This window comes from Triturus cristatus, chromosome 3_2 (assembly GCF_964204655.1).
Source record: "Triturus cristatus chromosome 3_2, aTriCri1.1, whole genome shotgun sequence".
NCBI classification, from domain to species: Eukaryota; Metazoa; Chordata; class Amphibia; order Caudata; family Salamandridae; genus Triturus; species Triturus cristatus.
In genome coordinates this window covers 603,293,150-603,313,120 of record NC_140584.1, presented here as the reverse complement: position 1 = coordinate 603,313,120, position 19,971 = coordinate 603,293,150, and the positions used below count along the sequence as shown (strand labels likewise).

At 46.4% G+C, this 19,971-nt stretch overlaps 1 protein-coding gene across 8 annotated transcripts in view; it reads right to left on the bottom strand.

The window, feature by feature from the left end:
* ADGRB2 (adhesion G protein-coupled receptor B2) overlaps nucleotides 1-19,971 on the bottom strand; it is a 1,096,893-nt gene that overhangs the window by 226,725 nt on the left and 850,197 nt on the right. For all 8 annotated transcript variants that reach the window (XM_085648478.1, XM_085648471.1, XM_085648472.1 and 5 more), the window contains one exon: nucleotides 5,892-5,994. In XM_085648478.1, the coding sequence (XP_085504604.1) occupies nucleotides 5,892-5,994 (103 nt within the window). The remainder of the gene's footprint in view (nucleotides 1-5,891; nucleotides 5,995-19,971) is intronic.

Sequence of the window (19,971 nt, the reverse complement as noted above, 5' to 3'; positions counted from 1 at the left end):
GCTCCGCTCGCCCCCATCGTCAGAACCTACGGACTCAACATTGTGTCATACGCAGACGACACCCAACTCATCCTCAGCCTATCCAACGAACCTAACACCGCCAGACACAACTTTCGAGAAGGCATGGAAGCCGTCGCCAAATGGATAAAAAACAGCTGCCTACAACTAAACACCAACAAAATGGAAGTACTCATCATGGGCCCAAACCCAGAATCCTGGAAAGACACCTGGTGGCCCACCGCCCTCGGAAGCCCACCCACCCCCACGGACCACACACGCAACCTGGGCATCATCCTGGACTCAGAACTCAAAACGAACCGACAGATCAACTCTGTCTCGTCCTCCTGCTTCCACACCCTCCACCTCCTACGTAAGACCTTCAAATGGATCCCCCACGAACACAGAAAGACCGTCACTCACGCCCTGGTCACCAGCAGGCTCGACTACGGCAACGCACTCTATGCCGGAATAAACAAAAAACTCACCCGCAACCTACAGAACATCCAAAACACTGCCGCAAGACTGGTCCTCAACCTGCCAAGACACTGCCACATATACCAGCACCTGCGCACACTCCACTGGCTCCCCATCTGCATTGCTGCTCTGCAAATATCCCCCAATAGCACCTCTTAATACTTTACAGCTTTAGAAGCTGTTCCACTCATAAAATGTGCTGTCACTGAACCACTGAGAGGACTACTTTCTTGTAGTAGAAGGTAATCATTCCCATCTCTGTGATGGTGTGCTAACTAGAGGAAAGGATTTGAACAGATCCATTAACAATTCTTTTATGTTATTCCAAGAACTGAGACTGCTTATTTCAAATTCTATGGAATTGTGGGATAGCTGCCAAACAGAGCCTAGGAGAGCGTGGGTCAGAGGCCAGATTCAGCAGCTACAGGAGTTACTCATGGAGTTCTGAAGATACTGGATGCAGCCCTTTAATATAACACCACAAGCAGAATCTTCTCCACTTTATTTGGGAATTAATATTAGTGCAAATCACTTTGGTTTGAGCAAAATTGGTTTGGCTATCGGCGGTAATATCAAAGCTACTAATTACCAAATGTTCCGGAGCCAAGCTATCAAACTGAGAAGTGCCACATCAAAGGTGAAGAACCTGACCTTTGCTACTGAAAAGGAGATGCTGCTGCACGCCTAGTGGCATGCATGTGGCTTCGAATAACTGGAGAAGGCCCATGTAACAGTGCTGGTGGGGCCAATTTAAGGCTAACAGGGTTAGGATGCAGGGCTTTCTCTTCAGCTTGCTGACCACCACTGTGATGAGATAAACACTTAAAAATCATATTCAAATGTCTTCGACTATGACATCAAAAGGCCTAGTTTCCAGAATCTTTTTTTGAAGCACCAGCATTTCTTCTAGGTCACAAACTGGTCCAAGCTCAGATGACTCCCTGCACTTGACTTTGGCAATCGGACAGAGATCCCACTCATGGTTGGTAGTCACTGCACAACTCTGAGTTCGCCAAAACATTATTTAGCAAGGTGATCTTGTGCCCCTCCTTCTCTGCTTAAGTAGAGCAGGCTGTTGTTACTGTTCTTAGAATGCCTTTTGAGTTCAGCAGCTTTGGAAAGAATGAATGTAGAAATTCTTTACATTTATTGCCTTGAGTTCCACAATTTTGATCTGTAACTGTTTGCCAAGGTATGACCAGTGTCCCTTCGCTTCCATATCGTGTATGTGTGTGCCCCAATCCAACTATCATAGCAACATGAGCCAGTTCCTGAAGGAACGTTAATCCTACAACTACCACCAGGAGAGGGCATTCTTTATTACTGCTGTTAATGAGACCAGTTTGTCAAAAGATCCTGAGAACTGCAAACACTTAAGTGTTCACTTCCACCTAAATGGGGACAGAAGCAGGTGGTAACATGGCTTTAATGGTGTGCAAGAAGATACCATGCCACTCTCACTTCTAACAAAACCTATACTGACCCTCATGACCTCGTCACTCACCTGCTATGGTACAAGCTGCTGTGGCAATTGTGGTTGGGGTACAGGCTGCTGGGGCAATTAGGTTTCAGCAGTGTGTGTATAATTCAGCAATGACTATGATGGCTACAAGAGCAATGTTAACAGCCTGCCATTATATGGTGGACATCATAAATAAGACCTGCTGGGACCAAAAGCATTGTGTAACCATGATAGTATGGATCTTGATAATATTTATTGTAGAGATAGTCATGGTGTGTGTGGTCACAACATCCCTCTACCTCCTCATTTTCTTAGCATAGGTGACAAAAATCATCAGCCACTTGATTCTTTGGTACATCCTGGCCTTGACCTTGAGCTTCCATTTGTTCAACTTCATCTGTGTATCGGCACTTCACCTGGAGCTGCTTCGGGCAAGTAGCGGGCCAAAATTCTTCACCTTGAGATTCTTCCCCTCTCTCCAATACTTTAGGCAGTGAAACCAATATTACCTTGATGGGTGAGGTATTTGCTGGTAAACTCAGAAGAAGGATCCACTTTTTTCACTTTGAAAGGGGTTGTTTTGTCAGGTGCTGTCATAGATGGTGGTGTTAAAGATGGTCCTGCTGTGGTTGGTTTGTTTTTCAGTGAATTTGTCAAAAGTGTCTTTCAAGATGGTCCCTTATCAGATGTAATCTCTGTCAGTGGTGTTTTCAATGGTCAACGACCAGGAGAAGGTGGTGGAGAAAAGGAATCAGGCACAAAGATAGTTGCAGTCATCAATGCTGGAAAAGCAGAGAACAGCAAATCTAAGGACTTCCCAGTCTAAGTCTTGGAATGGTTGTCCAACTTTCAGTAGGATTTTTTGAGGCTTTGCTCAGAGGTTCCATTGAGGTAGATGGCAGCAACTCAGGTGAAGCCGCCTCCTTACGAGTCTAACCTTCTTCCCAACATTGCTTTGCCTCCTTCTGGCAAGTTACAGGCTGAGAAAAACAATCTTCTGAAGATGGAAGTAAGAAAAGACGTCTTCAGAAGCCATTTGAGGAGCCATACCTCTGTCATACAAAGACTTTGCTGGAAATTTCCAGATTTGTCATCTTAGAATAGATACCAAAGCAGTACCTCTCTAAGGTGAAGGGTCTGTGAAGACCAAAATGTCTTGCAGGACTGAATGGATGAAACTCCCTTCTCACCAGACCTGGCTGTCAAGGCAGTAGTGCTCCCAAACCATGTGCACAAACAAACAGGTCCCAGTCTGGTAGATCTTAAAGAATAGTCATTCCACATGCGGGATGCAATGGTGGTAGCCTTATCCCTGGTGGAATTGACTATTAGTCGTTCTGGAGGCTGCTTCTTGTCAAGTGTGTAGCAAATCTTGATACAGAGGATACTCCACCTCAATGGTGTCCAGTTTTGGTCAGTCTCCTCTTTCTTTGCTCTAGAGAACCCCATTAAAAGCTGATTTTCTACAATATAGTCCTTGGCACGATCAATGTACAAGCTTAAAGCCCTTTTGGGACCCAACCAATGGAGCCTCTCTTCCTCTATTAATTAGTGTGGGGTGATAAGAATGCAGGCTGGGTGACTGATTTTCCAAACTAGAAATGAGTCACAACTTTAGGCAAGCAGGCAGCAAGAGTTCTCAATACCAATTTATCTGCAACAATGTGGTGTAGGGAGGATGCACTGACAGTGCCTGAAGCTCAATCATGTGACCAGCTGAAGTAATCGAAATGAGGAAGATAGTCTGCAAAGTAAAGAAACACAGCAAGCACCTAAGCATCAGCTCGAATGGCGTGATCATTGGAAACGTTAATACCAAATTAAGGCCAGGTCCCACTGTGGCATCACAAATGGTTTAGGAGGAAACTAGTGTCAACACTTTTTAAACCTTATCAGAACAAGTGATTTAAACAAGGATATTTGGTCTGGCAAATGTTAAAAGGCTGGAAGGGTCTACAGATAACCTTTTACAGCACCCACTGCAAGGCTTTGATGAGCCAAAGACAAAACAAACAAACATCTGGCAAATTGGCTTGGAAAGGGTCAAATATAGCAGATACCACACCAAACCACAAATCTGCCCCAGCGCTTTAGATAAATGGACTTTGTGGAAGGGCATCGAGCAGTGTGGAAGACAATCACATCTTTAATGCGTCATATCAAATGCAGTCAACTGCAGCCATCTAATTTCCACACATGAACATGTAGATTGCACAGGTTCAATTAAAGAACATGGGTTTCTAAATTGAGAGCATCTCAGCCCTGGTCAAGGGACACTTCTGTTTGTAGGTTAATGATGAACTTCTCGTTTGATCATAGGTCATAGTCATGCATGCAACTCTGTGAAAGATCCAATGCTAGCGAAATATACACCTTTAAAAAAAATGATTGAGATCCTGCACATGTGCAAGACTATTCAGTTCTTATGATTATCAACTAAGATTGTTTGAAGGCGAACTAGTGTTTTTATTTATTACAAGATACCACAGGAGCAACAAGCATATAAGTGTATATATAACCTTAGAACACTCTACTTTTATAGTGGATTTGACTAGAGCAGAAACTTACAATTTTGGGGAGGGGAAAATTTGCCAAAGCCAATACCAAAAGAGGATCGCTCTTCCAGTTGAATGTGATTTTTGAATATGCATCTGCATTCTTTTCATGAAAAAGTTGACACGTTTTAACGTGTTAGACCTCATTACTTACGCAACATGTGGGCAAGGCCATACAGACCTTATGTGGATACTCACAAAAAATTGACAAGAACTCATCGGATGGAGGTTCATAAAGCAAGTAGCATGGCCTGAAATGTCCAAGCACTGAATATTGGTGTTGTGACCTAATAAAGTCCTTGAATCCCTTGATATATGACATAGGTGGGTGGAGATGCGGGCATGATGGAGTGGCCAAAAAACAAATGTAAGGGGAAACCTACCACTAATGCAAAAGAGAGAACAGGAACAGATCAAAGCAAATGTGAAACATCTTTAATTAAAAGAGGGATATGCGATGGAGAAGTTCCTTAGTTGACAAAAACACGGAAAAGCAGGTACTGAAGCACAGTTAGTGGTGTGATGCAAATTTAGGGGAGGAGGAGCCTGACACATTGTTGGATGCTAAAAAGTGACATGCCTAAATACTTTTTTTAAGCAACAGCATTGTTTAGACAACGTGCAGTCCGAGCATGTTCCAGCAATGTTTAAAGGATGACAATAATAGGGAAACAGAGTTAACAACACTGCCATTACATTGCGTTCCTTTTACAATGCGGTCGATACAACGACCACGTTGTTAAAATGCGATACCTTTACATCGCAAGTCATTAGATCGACTTGCTGTAGGGGGCATTCTAACCCAAGGAATAGTATAATTTACTATTCCAACCCCTTCCCTACTGTTGCGCATGCTGGAGTTGGAATAGTAAATTATACTATTCCTAAGTTCAGCGCACCCCTACAGCAAGTCGATCTAAAGACTTGTGACGTAAAGGTATCATGCTCTAGCAACGCGGTCGTTGTAACAACCGTGTTGTAATAGAACGCGATGTAATAGCATGCATAGAAACATGCTATATTCATAAGAATGGCAGTATGGATGATAAGGGTAATAGTTTGCTGCTGCAAAGGTCACTGAACAAGGAGCAGAGAACATACTTAAGAGATGTTATGAATTAAACAGTCATTGCATTGCTATCTATCTGTGTAATGCAATCTCTTTCTCCTTGCAGAAACAAGTCAACCACTTCTTCTTTTTCAGGCTACTAAAAACGTGGCTGTTCATGCAATTATGTGTTTTGCATATTACGCGGGGCCTATTGCGGAAAGTGTATTTTCTCCTTTCAGCCAGTGCCAGGAAGCATTTATTGGAAACAGTGTGCTTTATTAAATAAATAACCATCTGCAGGTCACCGGGAAATATAAAAATGATGGAAGTTAGGCACTCTGATTCTTACCTTACTAAGCGCTTGGGACTGGCCCACTAGAATCAGGACATTAGATGCCAAAATGGACATGCAGAAGTTGAGAAGTAGGATGGATCTTTCGGATTTGATAAATCTGCAATTGCAATGAAAAAAAAACCAACAGAATAAATTAGAGGTTCTTGGACTCCTTTCAAGTTTCCTAATCCTCTTTTAAATAGGACAGAGAAACTCCTGCCAGAAAAAAAGTTAGTTATCTAAAGAGTAACAATGGCCATCAGAAATATGATAGTCACTTTGAAATGCTCCATTCCTCTTTAGTACACCAAGAATAGTTGTTTAGTTACCCAGGGGCATATTAACAAGGGCTTTATCTCCGCTTTTTTGGCTTTAAAAGCCAAAGAAGCGGAGATAAAAATATCCCCCTATCAACAGCAGGGTGCTAACATGCAAAATCGCATGTTAGCACCCCTTTTCACTACGCTTCCCTTTGCATCTCTAATGAGATGCAAAGTGGGCGTTCCAGAGCAAAATAATAGGAGAAATGTCACTAAGCGACATTTCTCCTATTATCAAGCTTCATGCTAACCCTGTTAGAGACAAAAAAAGCAGCGCTAACCACGGTTAATGCTGCTTTTTTACGTCTGCTAATATTCAACACTCCGTCCATCATTTCCTTTGGTTTTTGCTTTGTTCGCCATAAGTTGGCAGGGTATGCTCAGACGTGAGTCCCTTGCTCATTTTGCCACTGGATTCAAGCAAGCCTGGCTGAAGACGGCTGTAATGCCAGAAACTGGTCCTAGGAAGCTTGTTTCCGGTCCAGGGAAGACATGGCTTGGCAGTTCGGGCTGGACTGTTCCCATGAGGCACAGGGTCAGACTGATTTGCATATGGCCATGTCTGAACTGGGGTGGCAGAGTGGGCTAAAGAACGGTGATGGATTAAACCCAGATCAGTTGACTGGGGGTGAGTGCTTGCAATGTTCAACACTCCGTCCATCATTTCCTTTGGTTTTTGCAATTTTCAGACTTAGCCATGTAATCCAATGGGTGGTGGATTACATGGCTAAATCCACCATGGGCTATCAACAAGGATATCCCTATCCTTGTAGTTTTATCGCTGCATTACCAGCGATAACATACCAAAATGCTGCTATCGCTGGATATTTTTTATCACCTAGGCGGTTACGTTGTTAATAACGCGATAACCAGGCGATATTATCCAGCGATAACGGGCGTTAAAGAAATTAACGCTAAGCACCCTTAGCGTTAATTTTCCCTGTTCCTTGTTAATATGCCCCTTATTTATTTATTATTGAAGTAAATAGTTATGGCTTCTTTCCTCTTTTATAATTTTGGTAATTGCAACCCATACCTTATTTATCTAAGTGACTTCAGTTAGTGGATTGCTAGCAGTGGTTAATTTATAAAAGAATAAGAGCCGGGGCCCTCGTCAGGAGGCAGCTTGCACCAGCCTATTTCTCCTGTTAGTGCTGCCAAAAACAGAACCAACTACTAACCATGAGAGTAGGGGGAGGATGTAGCATAATGGCCAGAGATTCCGACTTCGGAGCAGGGGAACCAAGTTCGAGTTTCAGCATTACCTCAACATCCTGTGATTCTGGGCAAATCACTTAATCTCCCTGTAAATAAATGTGTCTTTAACTGGTGTTCATGAAAAGCACAATGTTGATGATTAAGTTCCGGTGCGAAGCACCGGAAACCACCAGCTCAAATTAAGCAATGATTGTTAAGGGAATTTCCGATGAGAAACACAAAATACAGAGGGAGGGAAAGTTCGTTTAAGAAAAGAAAACTTTCCTTGGAAAACCATATTACTCTTTCAACAAGTGTCTTTGAAATCTCATGAAAGTTTTCAGCCTTACCTTTTAAATGTGGCTGACCCCACACTTCCTCCCTACTGTATCTGTCGCCCATTAGCATCTTTAGTATATGTCAGCTTTAAAGGACCCTCTGGGGTCCTTTATACATTTTAGAGATCAGCCTGCTAGGGTAGAGCTACCCCAGCAGCCCGAGACTTTTTTTTGTGTGTGAAATGTCGATCAGTGCGCATGGTACGCTGACGTCATTTCCGTGAAAGCAAAACGAGCCAATTGGCTAATTTCACTTGCACTAAATTGATGCTCGGGCACATATCTGAGCCTCCTGGACACCTATTTGTATGGGGGCGGTTTCAATGGAAAGAGAAGAATATCTCCTTTCCAGTGATGTCCCTCCCAAGTGGATCCCTGCTTTGGGGCTCCTACAGGAGGATGACCCCCAACCAGGGATCTACTTACTAAACACCAGGGATAATGATTGTGAGGGGGAGGGGAGCGGCCCCTCTGGGCATGAGGCTGTGCCCCTCTGGCCCCACAAGTCTTTCTACCCCCACCCCTGAGGATTGGATGGGGGGCAGAAAGCCCGCTAGACCCCAGGGATGACTTTTCATAATTTATTTTGTGGGAAGTAGTATTGTTGCACAAATTTAATATTGTGTGTGGGTGGATCACCCTAGTGTTGGCCCTATCCTACAGCCCCAAAACCCCAACAGTATTTCTGCCAACGTGGGGTGCAGATCCACATTCCCATGACAAGCAAGAGTAAATTTTGATTCTTTGGTTGCAGCTTTGTCATATGAAGAGGCACAGTAGGAGTAAAGAACAAGTTACTTACCTTCTTTAATGTCTTATCTGGTAGAGACTATCTAACAGTAGATTCCTTACCTTTTAGAATTATCTCTAGGTATCAAATTTTTCTCGATCAGTATTACTGTGTGCCAGTAGCTGGCATTGTTCGGCTCCGCATGGCCTCGTCCACGGTGACTCTATGGGGACTACCCCAGCGTGCTGATGTCAGTTTCTTTTCACAACTTTTCACGCCAGGAGTGTGGAGCCACGGAGAACACTGACCACTGGCGTGGAAAAACTAGGGCCCTGAAAGGGGAAAAATCCTGTCCTTAGAAATCCGTTCGCAGAGCAGGGAGGATCGGTGGGTCGGTAAGGAATCTGAGGCTAGATAGAGTCTCTACCAGATAAGGCATTACAGAAGGTAAGTAACATGTTCATCTGATAGAGGCTTTAAGTCACAGATTCATTACCTTTTGAATAGATACCCAAGCAATACCTCGCCAGAGGTGGGTCTGCAGACCAATGCCATACAGGAAAGTCCTGAAGGACCGAATGGGGAAAGTGCCTGTCCTGACGCACTTGACTGTACAGGCAGTAAGGGTGGGCGGAATTACCGGAAGTGCCTTTCGCCAAATATCGCGAAACGGCACAAAATCTCCGCGATCTCGCGATATTTCGCGTGATCGCGGAGATTAGTGCTTCCAGTTGGGTGCCCTCGAGTCAGCTGTCTGTCATAGTGGGGGAAAGGGCGGGAAGACGTTGCCAACCGCTGGTGTGTGTGGTGGGGCTTCCATGCAGTTCACATGCCGCTTGTTTAAAGGGCCAGAGACCGATCAGTGCAGCAGACGAGGAGACAGAACCTCCTGGTGTCAGGAACTACACGGGGATTGCGCTCAAAAAAGTTGTGGATGCACAGAGCTCCATCGAGGATCACAGCTAATTTTTGACGGGAGATAACTGGACTCGGAGTACTTTCTACTGGCTAATCAGTAAGTGCTACCTCGTTGGGTAAATGTATAGTGCTTTTCCTACACTACAACTGCGTAAAGGGCCAGAAGAGTTGTCTACAGTGACCATGTGTGTCTTTAACGTTGCCACGGCGCCGACGGGCCCCGGGGTTCCGTGAGTCAGCTGTCCATCATAGTGGGGGGAAAGGGCGGGAAGACGATGCCCACCGCTGGTGTGTGTGGCGGGTCTTCCATGCAGTTCACATGCCGCTTGTTTATAAAGGGCCAGAGACCGATCAGAGCAGCAGATGAGGAGACAGAACCTCCTGGCATCAGGAGTTACACGGGGGTTGAGCTCGAGAAAGTCGTGGATGCACAGAGCTCCATCGAGGATCACAGCTAATTTATGACGGTAGATGTGGGGAGAAAAGCACACCTGCCCAGCCTCGACCTAGCTACTCCCGAATGTTTTGTGCTGATTAATGCGTTACTGAATTTGAGCTCCAACTCGGGCACCTGCTTTATTTATATCTGTAAGTTCCGGTCGCGGATCGCTTAAGTTTCGACATTTTCGCGTTCCGCGCGGAACGCGAAAATGTCGAAATGTCGCAATTTCCGCGAGCGGAACGGAAATCTCGCCCACCCCTAACAGGCTGTAGCGTTTTGTGAATGTGTACAAGGAAGCCAACGTTGCTGCTTGGCTGATATCTAGGACCCGAACTCCGCATGCAATAAGCATGCAAAGCCTCAGGGGGTTGCTTTTTGGCAAAAGTGTAACAGATCTTTATACAGAGCACAATCCATCGGGAGGTGGTCTGTTTCTGCACAGGCCATCCTTTCTTCACTCCAAAATACCCCACGAACAGTTGGCCGTTCACCCAGGACTCTTGTGTGCGGTCAAGGTAGAACGACAACACTCTTTTTGGGTTCAGACAGTGATGTTGCTCCTATTCTTTAGAGGGATGTGGGGGAGCGTAAAAAGAAGGCAGAGTGATGGATTGGCCTATGTGAAAAGGAGTGACCACTTTTAGTAGAAAGGAAGCTCCCGTATGAAGCCCAAGTTTGTCTGGGTAGTTGTTAAAATACAGATGCTTTGATGACAAAGCCTGAAGCTCGCTGACAGTCCGAGCAGATGTGATAGCCACGAAAAAGACAGTCTTAATGGTAAGGAGCCTGAGAGGATAATTGTGCAAACGTTCAAAAGGATTAGACATAAGGAAAGTGAGGACAAGATTGAGATCCCATTGAGGCGTTATGAAAGGAGAAGATGGGAACAAATGTTGCAAGCTTTTGAAAAAATATTTTTACAAAAGGGGATTTGAAGAGGGATGGCTGGTCAGGCAACCACAGAAAAGAGGAAACAGCAGAAAGATAGGCCTCGAGGGTGCCCAGCACAGCCCTGCTGGGTAAGAGAAAGAATGAAGAGAAGAACCTGAGAAAGGGGGGCAGAAAGGGGATCGATCTGTCTTTCTCTACACCATACCACAAAGTTTCCCCAACGGCAGGCAAATTCCGTCTTGGTGAAGGGACGCGTGGCTGCTAAGTTAACATTGCAGACTTCAGGAGGAAGGTCGAAAGCTGTCAACTGTTACCATTCAATCGCCATGCAAGAAGGTGAAGAGTGGACAGGTTCGGGTGGAGGACCCACCCCTGCTGCTGCGACAGAAAAGGCTCCTGAAAGGGCAGTCTGATTGGAGGACCGATGGCCATGCTCAACAGTTCGGGATACCAAACTCTCCGTGCCCAGTCCAGAGCCACAAGAATAACTTGGGCCCATCGTTCCTGATCTCCTTGAAACCTCTGGGAAGGAGTGGTATGGGTGGCAAGGCATACAAGAGGCCTGAGCTCCACTTGAGATAAAAAGCGTCTCTGCCATTCGTGGTCATCTAGGCATCTACGGCTGAGTTTGTCTGCCCTGGTGTTCAGAGAGCCGGCCAGGTGTTGAACCACCAGGGATATGCCCTGACGTTCCTGCCATGTCCAGATATGCAGGGCCTCTGGATAAAGGCTCCACACCCAATTCCACCCTGTTCGTTGCAGTACTACATGGTGTTGTCCGTGAATACCTGTACTAACCTTACCTGGATGAAGGCTTTTAATGCCAGCCGGATCGCTCGGAGCTCCAACTGGTTGATGTGGAGTCTGGATTTTGCCAGAAATCAGAGGCTTCTGATCTCCACCTCTCCCAGATGGCTGCCTCATCCTGGAGTGATGCATCTGTCACCAGTATCAGATCTGGTTGGGAAAGGGAGAGAGGTCTACCACCGACCCAATCACGGTTAGTTAACCACCACTGCAGATCTTTTGCAGTTCCCTCTTAGATCAGGACCATGTTGGAGAGATGTTGCACCTACTGGAACTTCACGTCCCACAGCAGATTCTGCATATGCCAGTGGGCATGTGTCACAAGCAGGATGCAGGAAGCCAGGAGGCCCAGCAGCCTCAAGTCAGTCTCACTGAAATCCAGGATAGAGGCTGAAACATCGGTATCATAGCCTGCATATACTGGACTTGTCATTCGGAAGGAGAGGCCCGAAACTGCACCATGGCCAGAATACCTCCGATGAAATGTAACGCCTGAAAGGAAGTCAGGTGAGACTTGATAGTGAACCTCAGCAAATGGAGGACTTTTGCCATAGTCTGGAGGTGGGAGGCCACAGCCTAGGGCGAGTCTGCCTTCAACAGCCATTCATCGAGCTAGGGGGAAGACTGGCACCCCGATGAGCTGCAACCACCGCCATCACCTTGGTGAAAACCAGATGGGTGCTTATAAGGCCTAAAGGGAGCATAGTGAACTGAAAGTGCTCACAGCCCACTGTGAACAGTGCAGGTAATGCGTGTGGGCAGGCAGGACGAGAATGTGGAAGTATGCATCCTGCAAGTCCATGCTACCATTTAAACTCCCAGGGCTAGGGCAGGAAGGAGCCGAGTGAGCGTGACTATTTAGAACTTCTCCTTCTTGAGGAAGAAATTGAGAGGGCACAGGTCTAGGATAGGACACATGGCCTCCATCCTTCTACCAGAAAGTAGCAAGAATAACAACCACGGCCTACTTCTGGCATCGGCACCCTCTCTAGCGCTTCCTTGTCCAAGACAACCATCACTTCCTGGCAGCGAAGGGATGGGTGGTCCTCCGTTATTCTGTCATGAGCAGGTGGCATGTGGGAGGGGTAGTCACGAAGGGAAGGGAATAGCCCCTTTGGACAATCTGCAAAACCCACTGATCAGCCATTACAGAATGCCAGTTTGGCAGGTGATGGTGGATCCTGCCCCCCACTAGGAGCCCATGATGGTAAGAGGCAGACTAGAAGGGTTTGGAGGCTGCGGCTGCCTGGGGGAGGGGGGTTTTGGACTAGCCTAACCTTTGGCTGCCCCACCCACAGGGTCTGTGTGTACCGCGTCCTGGGCTACACAGAGGCTGGGAAGGATGCGCGATGAAGTGACTGGGAGAGGATAGATGCAGCTGGAAGCCCCTTCCATGGCCACAAAAGAAGTGAAAGGCAGATGGGGGATGACGAGGGGTCATGGAAAAAACCCAAGGACCTGGTCGTATCCCTGCTGCTCCAGTGATGAAACCGCCTTTTCTCCGAAAAGACGGGAGCTATTAAAAGCATGTCCATAAGCGATGTTTGGACATCCCCAGAAAAACCAGTAATCCTCAACCAAGCATGGTGCAGTAAGGCCACTGTCTACAAAACCGCTCTGCCCAGTGAGTCGGTGGTGTCCAGTCCACATTGAACCGTGAACTTAGCTGCGTCTTTCTGCTCGGCAACCGCCTGGGAGAGTATGGCCCGGGCCTCCTCCGGGATTCATGGCAGCACCTGCACAACTGTATCTCACAGAGAATGGGAATAGCAGCCCAAAATGCATTGGGTGTTCACGTACCGCAGTGCCAGTCTGGTGTAAGAAAACATCTTCTTGCTTAAGTTGTCCAGCCTCCTGGATTCCTGATCCAGTGGTGTGGTTGGGAATGTGCCCGAATTTACGTGGGAATTGGAGGCTTGGACCACCAAGCTCTCCAGGGTAGAGTGTTGAATGGGGAAGTTGAGAGCCCATGGGGCGGCGCTGTGGCAGCTTGCAATTGTCCTGTTCACAGGAGTCCTTGTGTTGCGATTGGACCAAGTCCCAAGTATGACGTCAGTAATTGCTTCATTAAATGGAAGAAGCAGTCCTGAAGGGGACACTACTGGTTGCACTTCTGTCTAGAAGTCTGCCTCCATGTTTGCATCTTAAGGCTGGTATTCATCAGGGTCCAGCAACCCCTCCCACTCATCCCAAGTCCTAGCCCATAAGAATAGGGCTGAAGATCTGGCCTGGAAGGCATGGCTCTAGTTGGTGCTGGAGTCAGCGCCAGACGACACCCCTCCAGCTCTGTGTCAGAGCTGGGGATCAGAATGAGGACAGTGCCGTCGGTTTCAGGGGCATCAGCATCGGGATCAGTGTTGGGAAAGGTCGAGTTTGCACAACCGGCACCAATGTGAATCCACCTGTAGATCCAAGGTTTCAGACTAGCGCCGGAGCCTCCGGTGTGGAGAAAGTCGTGGCCCCTTCCGAATCAGCATCAGAGGGAATGGGCTTCCCAAATATGAGGTGCTTAGCCTCATAAAATTCTCTTAATTGGGCAGCGGTCGCTCCAGCTCCTAGAAACTCAGGGAGGCATGGAGACAACCCAGGCACGGAGCCAGGCCTCGAATTACGATGTTCCCACATCTCGTCTACTGACCGACAAGGCGAACTTGAAGAACTCTTCAACTTCTTCTCCTTCTTTTAGTGGGATTTAAATGAATGGCTGGACCACTTCGAGTGCGACTAGGATCTCGGGCTCCACGACTGCTCTCGGGACATTCCTCTCGTCCGGGATCTGGATCGTCACACGCCGAGCCACCAGGAGCTTGAGGGATCGCTCCCTCAGGGCCTTCGGGTTCATGGCGCAGCAATCGGAGCAGGCCTTTGGATCATGGTCACACTCGAAGCACCAAAAGCATATAGGATGGCGGTCCGTCATTAACATTGAGCGGTAACAGGCGCCGCACGTCTTGAAGCCGCTCTTCTGAGATGACTTCCATACCACACCAAGAGGAAAAGCACAAAAAGACTCAACAAAAAGTAAAAAACGTTTCTTCAAAAATTGACTAAGGGGTAGCTCTTTATAGCTGCTCTGACTGGTGCAGAAAGCAAAGAATCGATGTCAGCCTGCTAGTGTGACGCCAATATAGGCAATGCACATGTCAGTTCTGGTGTGGATAATGCAGACGAGACCATGCGGAGCCAAACAATGCTACCAACCACATCGCAGGGGTACTGCTCGAGAAAAAACTTTTCACAATATGATAAATTACAGTAAAATGCAATAATCACAGTTTTGCACAATTACGCACAATACATTTCCTATGGATGGAGGAGAAAAAAGTCATGTGGACAATGCAATACAATACAGTTATTGTGTGGTTGCCCTGGATCTTGGTGCCGTGCAGCTCCAGTGGGTCCTGGGGCCCCAAGACTTGGTGCAGGGGCCTAACTGACCCTCCAGAGCAAGTGTACCTTTGGAGGGCACTCAGAAACATCAGTTGGGCTTGGGAGATGAATGCCCCTAGACAGGACTTTGCTGCTTTTGGAGACTTGTGGCTGAAAGGAGATAGTACCTCTATCTCAAGGAAGTTCCTTGACAATTTGCGAAGTGGTGAAGTGGTGAAGGGTTAGTGGAGGCCACACAGTGACAAGACGAGACGGAGGATGGCGATTGTCGATTTCTATGGCTGCAGGCAAGAGTTTGCACCCAAAGTCCACCACGAGGTCTGCAGTTCTCGGTCCAGCAGCGTTTCTTCGCTGTCTTCTTTTTGTGTCCGTGGAATCTAAGTTCAGGGTCTGGGGATGTCACCTAAATACTCAATGTAAGGGGCGTTTACATGGGAGTGAAGGGTCGTGGGCAATGAGCCCCATAACTGGGGTGTCTACAGCCTGTATTGCGCCCACCTACCATGGGAGGGGGACATAACCCTAACCGTGATTGCAGAAGCTTTACCATCTTTAAGATGAAGGGCACTGAAAAATGTGCTTCACCTCGCCTCCAGCACCTGAGGGGTAGAGTTGACAGACAGCAACACAGCTCCTATTCTTTTTAAGTTTTCCCGCCTGTCTTCCCATCAAAGTTGGTGAGGACAGGAAGGGAGGCCTGCTCCTTCTATCAGGGGAGGCTGGGGTGGCATTTCAAAGAAATCAAGGCCTTTGAGGCTTTCTGCCACAGATGGCTCCTCCAGACGGGGGGAAGGTGTGAACACTTCTGCCCAGGACAGGCTTTGTCGTCAACCTCTGAGTGTGCTGGTGCTCGTCCCCATGAGGTCAGAACTCTGTCTGGTGGTGGGAGGCTAGCTTAGACCAGACAGTGCCCACACTAAGGGTTGGTAGGATTCAGGGGACTCCTCTAAGGGGTGTTCTGTGTGCAATTTGTAATAAATCTGACACAGGAATCAATGCAGGTTTATTACGACGAGATGTTTGGTACAGTGATGCCATCATGGGGCTGGGGAACTCATAATGATTAGTGTCCAGCCCATGTATTCTCTATGGCTTCCCTGTTCACTTCCAATATCCAAGAATCGATGGATATTGTAAGGGCATATCCACTCATGTAGGTATGCCCTCACAGGAGATATAGTGCACCCTGCCTTAGGGCTATAAGGCCTGCTAGAGGGGTTTCTTACCTATATCTCATGCAGGGTTTGGAAGCATGGCACACAAGGATTTGTGCCATGTCGACTCTTTGGTTTTGTCTGCACCAAGGCACACAGTCTGCGATGGCAGTGTGCATGGCCTTGATGAGGGAACCCAATTTGTACTGCTACCCTTGGGGTTCCTCTTCAGTGCCAATGCCCTAGGTACCAGGGGACCATTTACTAGTGACTTACAAGGGGTACTGAAGTTGTGCCCATTGGGAAACACAAGGTACAGTTTAGGGAAAGAGATTCTGGCACAGGGGAACTGGTTGGCAGGAACCTTTGTGTGCTTCCAGTCAAAATTACATAATTTTCCAGACCAAAAGTGGGGGCTAACCATGTCCAAAAGAGGCACTTTCCTACAACAACAAACACACAAAAGGTGATGGGAGCAATGCTTGCAAATAGTCCTGCTCCAACAGGAACTGTCCTGCCTGAACTGCCAAGAAAAGTCCTCTCTGAACCAGGTTCACTATTCCAATATTTACTAACTTCAGAGAGAATGACATAACAATGCAGGAAATTCATCCTCTAACTCTGTGAGACTGTTTATGGGTGGTTTAGCCTCCAGCTTCATTGCTTGGTTTTGTGTGATCCTCCTTGTGGTCATCATTAGAGTGAGGCATGCCAGTTCAGAAGCCGGCAGAATGTGGCACACTCCACCATCCCAATAAAATCGAACTCTGGTAGCCCAATCGTGATCTTGGTATAAATATAGTGTAAAACTATGAAAGTGTTGATAAGTGACTTTACTCCACTTTTCTTGCTTGTAAATTAAAAAGGAGTTAATTCAAATTTTCTCATGTTGCATTATTTCTGAACACCTGTATGAATGTGACTGTTTTGTACCTGATGAACAAGTTACTTACCTTTGGTAATGCTCTTTCTGGTGGATACTCTATCCAACCACAGACTCCTCACCTTTTGAATCTTCTGAAGTGCCAGACTGGATCAGGAAACTTTCCCTAATGGTTCCTGCACACTGGCAAGTGATGTAATCAGACTCAGTAGCAACTCTCCACATTGTCAACAGCCAGCTACATATTGGCGCCATGCCTGCATGCTGACATCTGTTAATCAACAATTTTCACACCCTTATTCGATTAAAGATCAACAAATTATGATGTTGTCAATTCGTAGTCTAACTAGGGACCTTAAAATGTACAAGAAGGTTACTCCAAGCTACAGTGGAGGTAGGCAGGCAGTGAGGACTGCAGTTAGAGTGATACCTAAGGCAAGTGACTTCTTCTCCTAAGACACATTTCTAACAACATATTCTTAACTTTCTGAATCTATGCCAAAGTAGTACCCTCCGAAATGTGGTGGATCTCACAAGTGGACTTTACATGAGGAAATGCTCAAGACTGAAAAGGAAAAATAACCCTCTCTGAGGGACCTGAGATTCTATACAGTAAGTAATGCCTGGTGAAGGTATGGAAGGATGCCCTTGAAGCAGCTTACCAGATGTTCAACCTTGGAACACTTCTAGCTTGGGCAGTGTTTACTGCCTTCATCCTAAGTCCCCCAGAAGGCTCATTGATGGTCAGAGCAAAGTTTAATGCAAAGGAGAATCCAACTCTATAGGGTCCATTTCTAGACTGCCTTTTCTTTCTTTGCCCCAGGAAACCTGAGAAAGAATTGATCATCCATTCCCTGCTCCTTAGTCCTAGCAAGGTAAGAACTAAAGGCCTAATTTATATTTTGACAGAAGGTCTGCCATCCATGAGGTTGGCAGAGTCTTTTCTCTGCCTCGCTGGCTGGACTGCCACCTACAATACAAAGGGATTTCTGCTGGCTCTGCAGAGAACTCTGTGCCTTCAGTGGAGCCCCCGTCAGGTAGACATTGAAGGTTTAGTGACAGACACTCAGACAACTTTTTTGCCTCCCAACAAATGTTTTACATTACTGATTTTATGGAAGTGTTCTCTCAAGATGTAGGGGCCATTTTCTTATTTGTTTTGTACAGGATAGCTATGGTCTCACTGGAAGTTCTTAAAAGAAATAAAGAACATCAGACCATGCACTCGTCGGTTTAGGGTTTCTGACTGTAGTGAAAGCAATGGCACCACTGTCAGAAAACTAATGGGTATGCCTGACTATTTTGGCAGTTTGTGTGCAGCTACCACGATGGACTGCCAAAAGTCCAAAGCACCAACTTGTCTGTGTCAATGGCAGTATAAGGTAACTGAAGATAATAGCTGTAATCCACATGACGTGACATGCAGACATATCGAATGTCTCTGCATGCAACAGTGCATAGGCTTAAACAGTGAACACATCAAAATGGTACAGAACAAATTAAGGTCCAGTGAATGTTAATGTTTTAATTGTTATGGCTTAAATTGCTGACAATGAACATTTTGACTTTTATAATAAGGTCCCTCAGCACCATAATAAAAGGAGCAGGGGAAACCTATATTGAAGCTCTTTTGAGAAAAATATCTCACAGGACGACTTCAATAAAAAAGACTGATTTAGCAAATGCGGAAAGGCAAAAATGACTGATAAGTTACATTTAATGGTATCCACTGCAAACCTTGGCCAGTCCACAGAAAAAACAAACAAAAGAACATCAGACAGCTTGCCTTGAAGAGGATCAACACTTCTGTCTTTACACCAGGTAAAAAATTTAGATCAGTGGCAAGAGTATATAGACTTCATGGATGGAAAACAAGCAGGCAAAATCACAACCATAACTACAACTTCTGACAGGAGGTTAAAGTCACTCCATTAATTACACTCAATCTGCAGGTGTAGATTGTGGTGATTTGGGTGCAGAACGCAGGCTGAGATCTTGTTGAATTCAGCTCCTGAACCAACTCTGGCATGGAGCTTCCAGAGCTGATGCTGAGCTGGGCAATACAGTTTGGGACTGTGGGAAAAATGTTGAGGTTCGGCCTGGCACCAGCTGAGACTGAACATAGTCAGTTGGGGCTAGGGAAGGGCCAGCTGACAGAAGCCCAACTGGAGGCCCTGAAAGATCAATGGGCCAAAAAGACTTGCCCAAGGGCCCCAGAACTATACAATACAACTGCAGTGTCACCTCCTTATAGGCCTCAATTTGTTGTGGGGTCAACAATGGCGCAGTAAATTTGTGGCAAATGGACTTCAATCTCAGAACTGGATCTGACCTGGATGGCACAGACACAGTAGAAGCTTTTGCGTGCCGACTACATGACTTCTACCTCGAGTGAGAGCAGCGGAATGGGACCGAATCCTGATTAGCGTGCTTGTGTTTGTGACAAGACTTGTCTTTCGATGTTGTCTTAACTTACCTGAAAATCGCAACCAGGACAAGGAACAGCCTTGAGACTTTGAACCGGACCGCCCCTGTTACTTATACTCAGCGATGTAAAGCTTACCTTCACTATTCCTGTTGGCCTTCGGTGCCATAGAGAGCATTTAACGCAGGCCTTGGAGTCATGGTTGGACTTAAGGCACCAAATTCAGTTGTCATGTGTGTCTGTGTCTGATATCTTATTACTTAGGTGAGACATCACTGCATACAGTCAAAGAAAAATGTTGGAAGCAGACCTCCAGATATGCGCATATGGGCAGAGAAAAACAGGAACTGACGTTGGTGCTCTGGGGTGATGCCTACATGCGTCTCTGTGTCATCAAAGCTGTGATGGAGTTACCGTGGAGTTCAATGGTACCGCCTATGGCACACAGAGGCTATTGCACAAAATGTCTGCATACAACTTGGTGCCTGGAAGGATTAAAGATGAGGAATCCTCATTTAGAAGTATCCATCCGAAGGCCAGCTTTGGCTTCCTTAGTTACATCTTCATTTTTACAGGTGTTGTTACAGATCTTCTTATGGT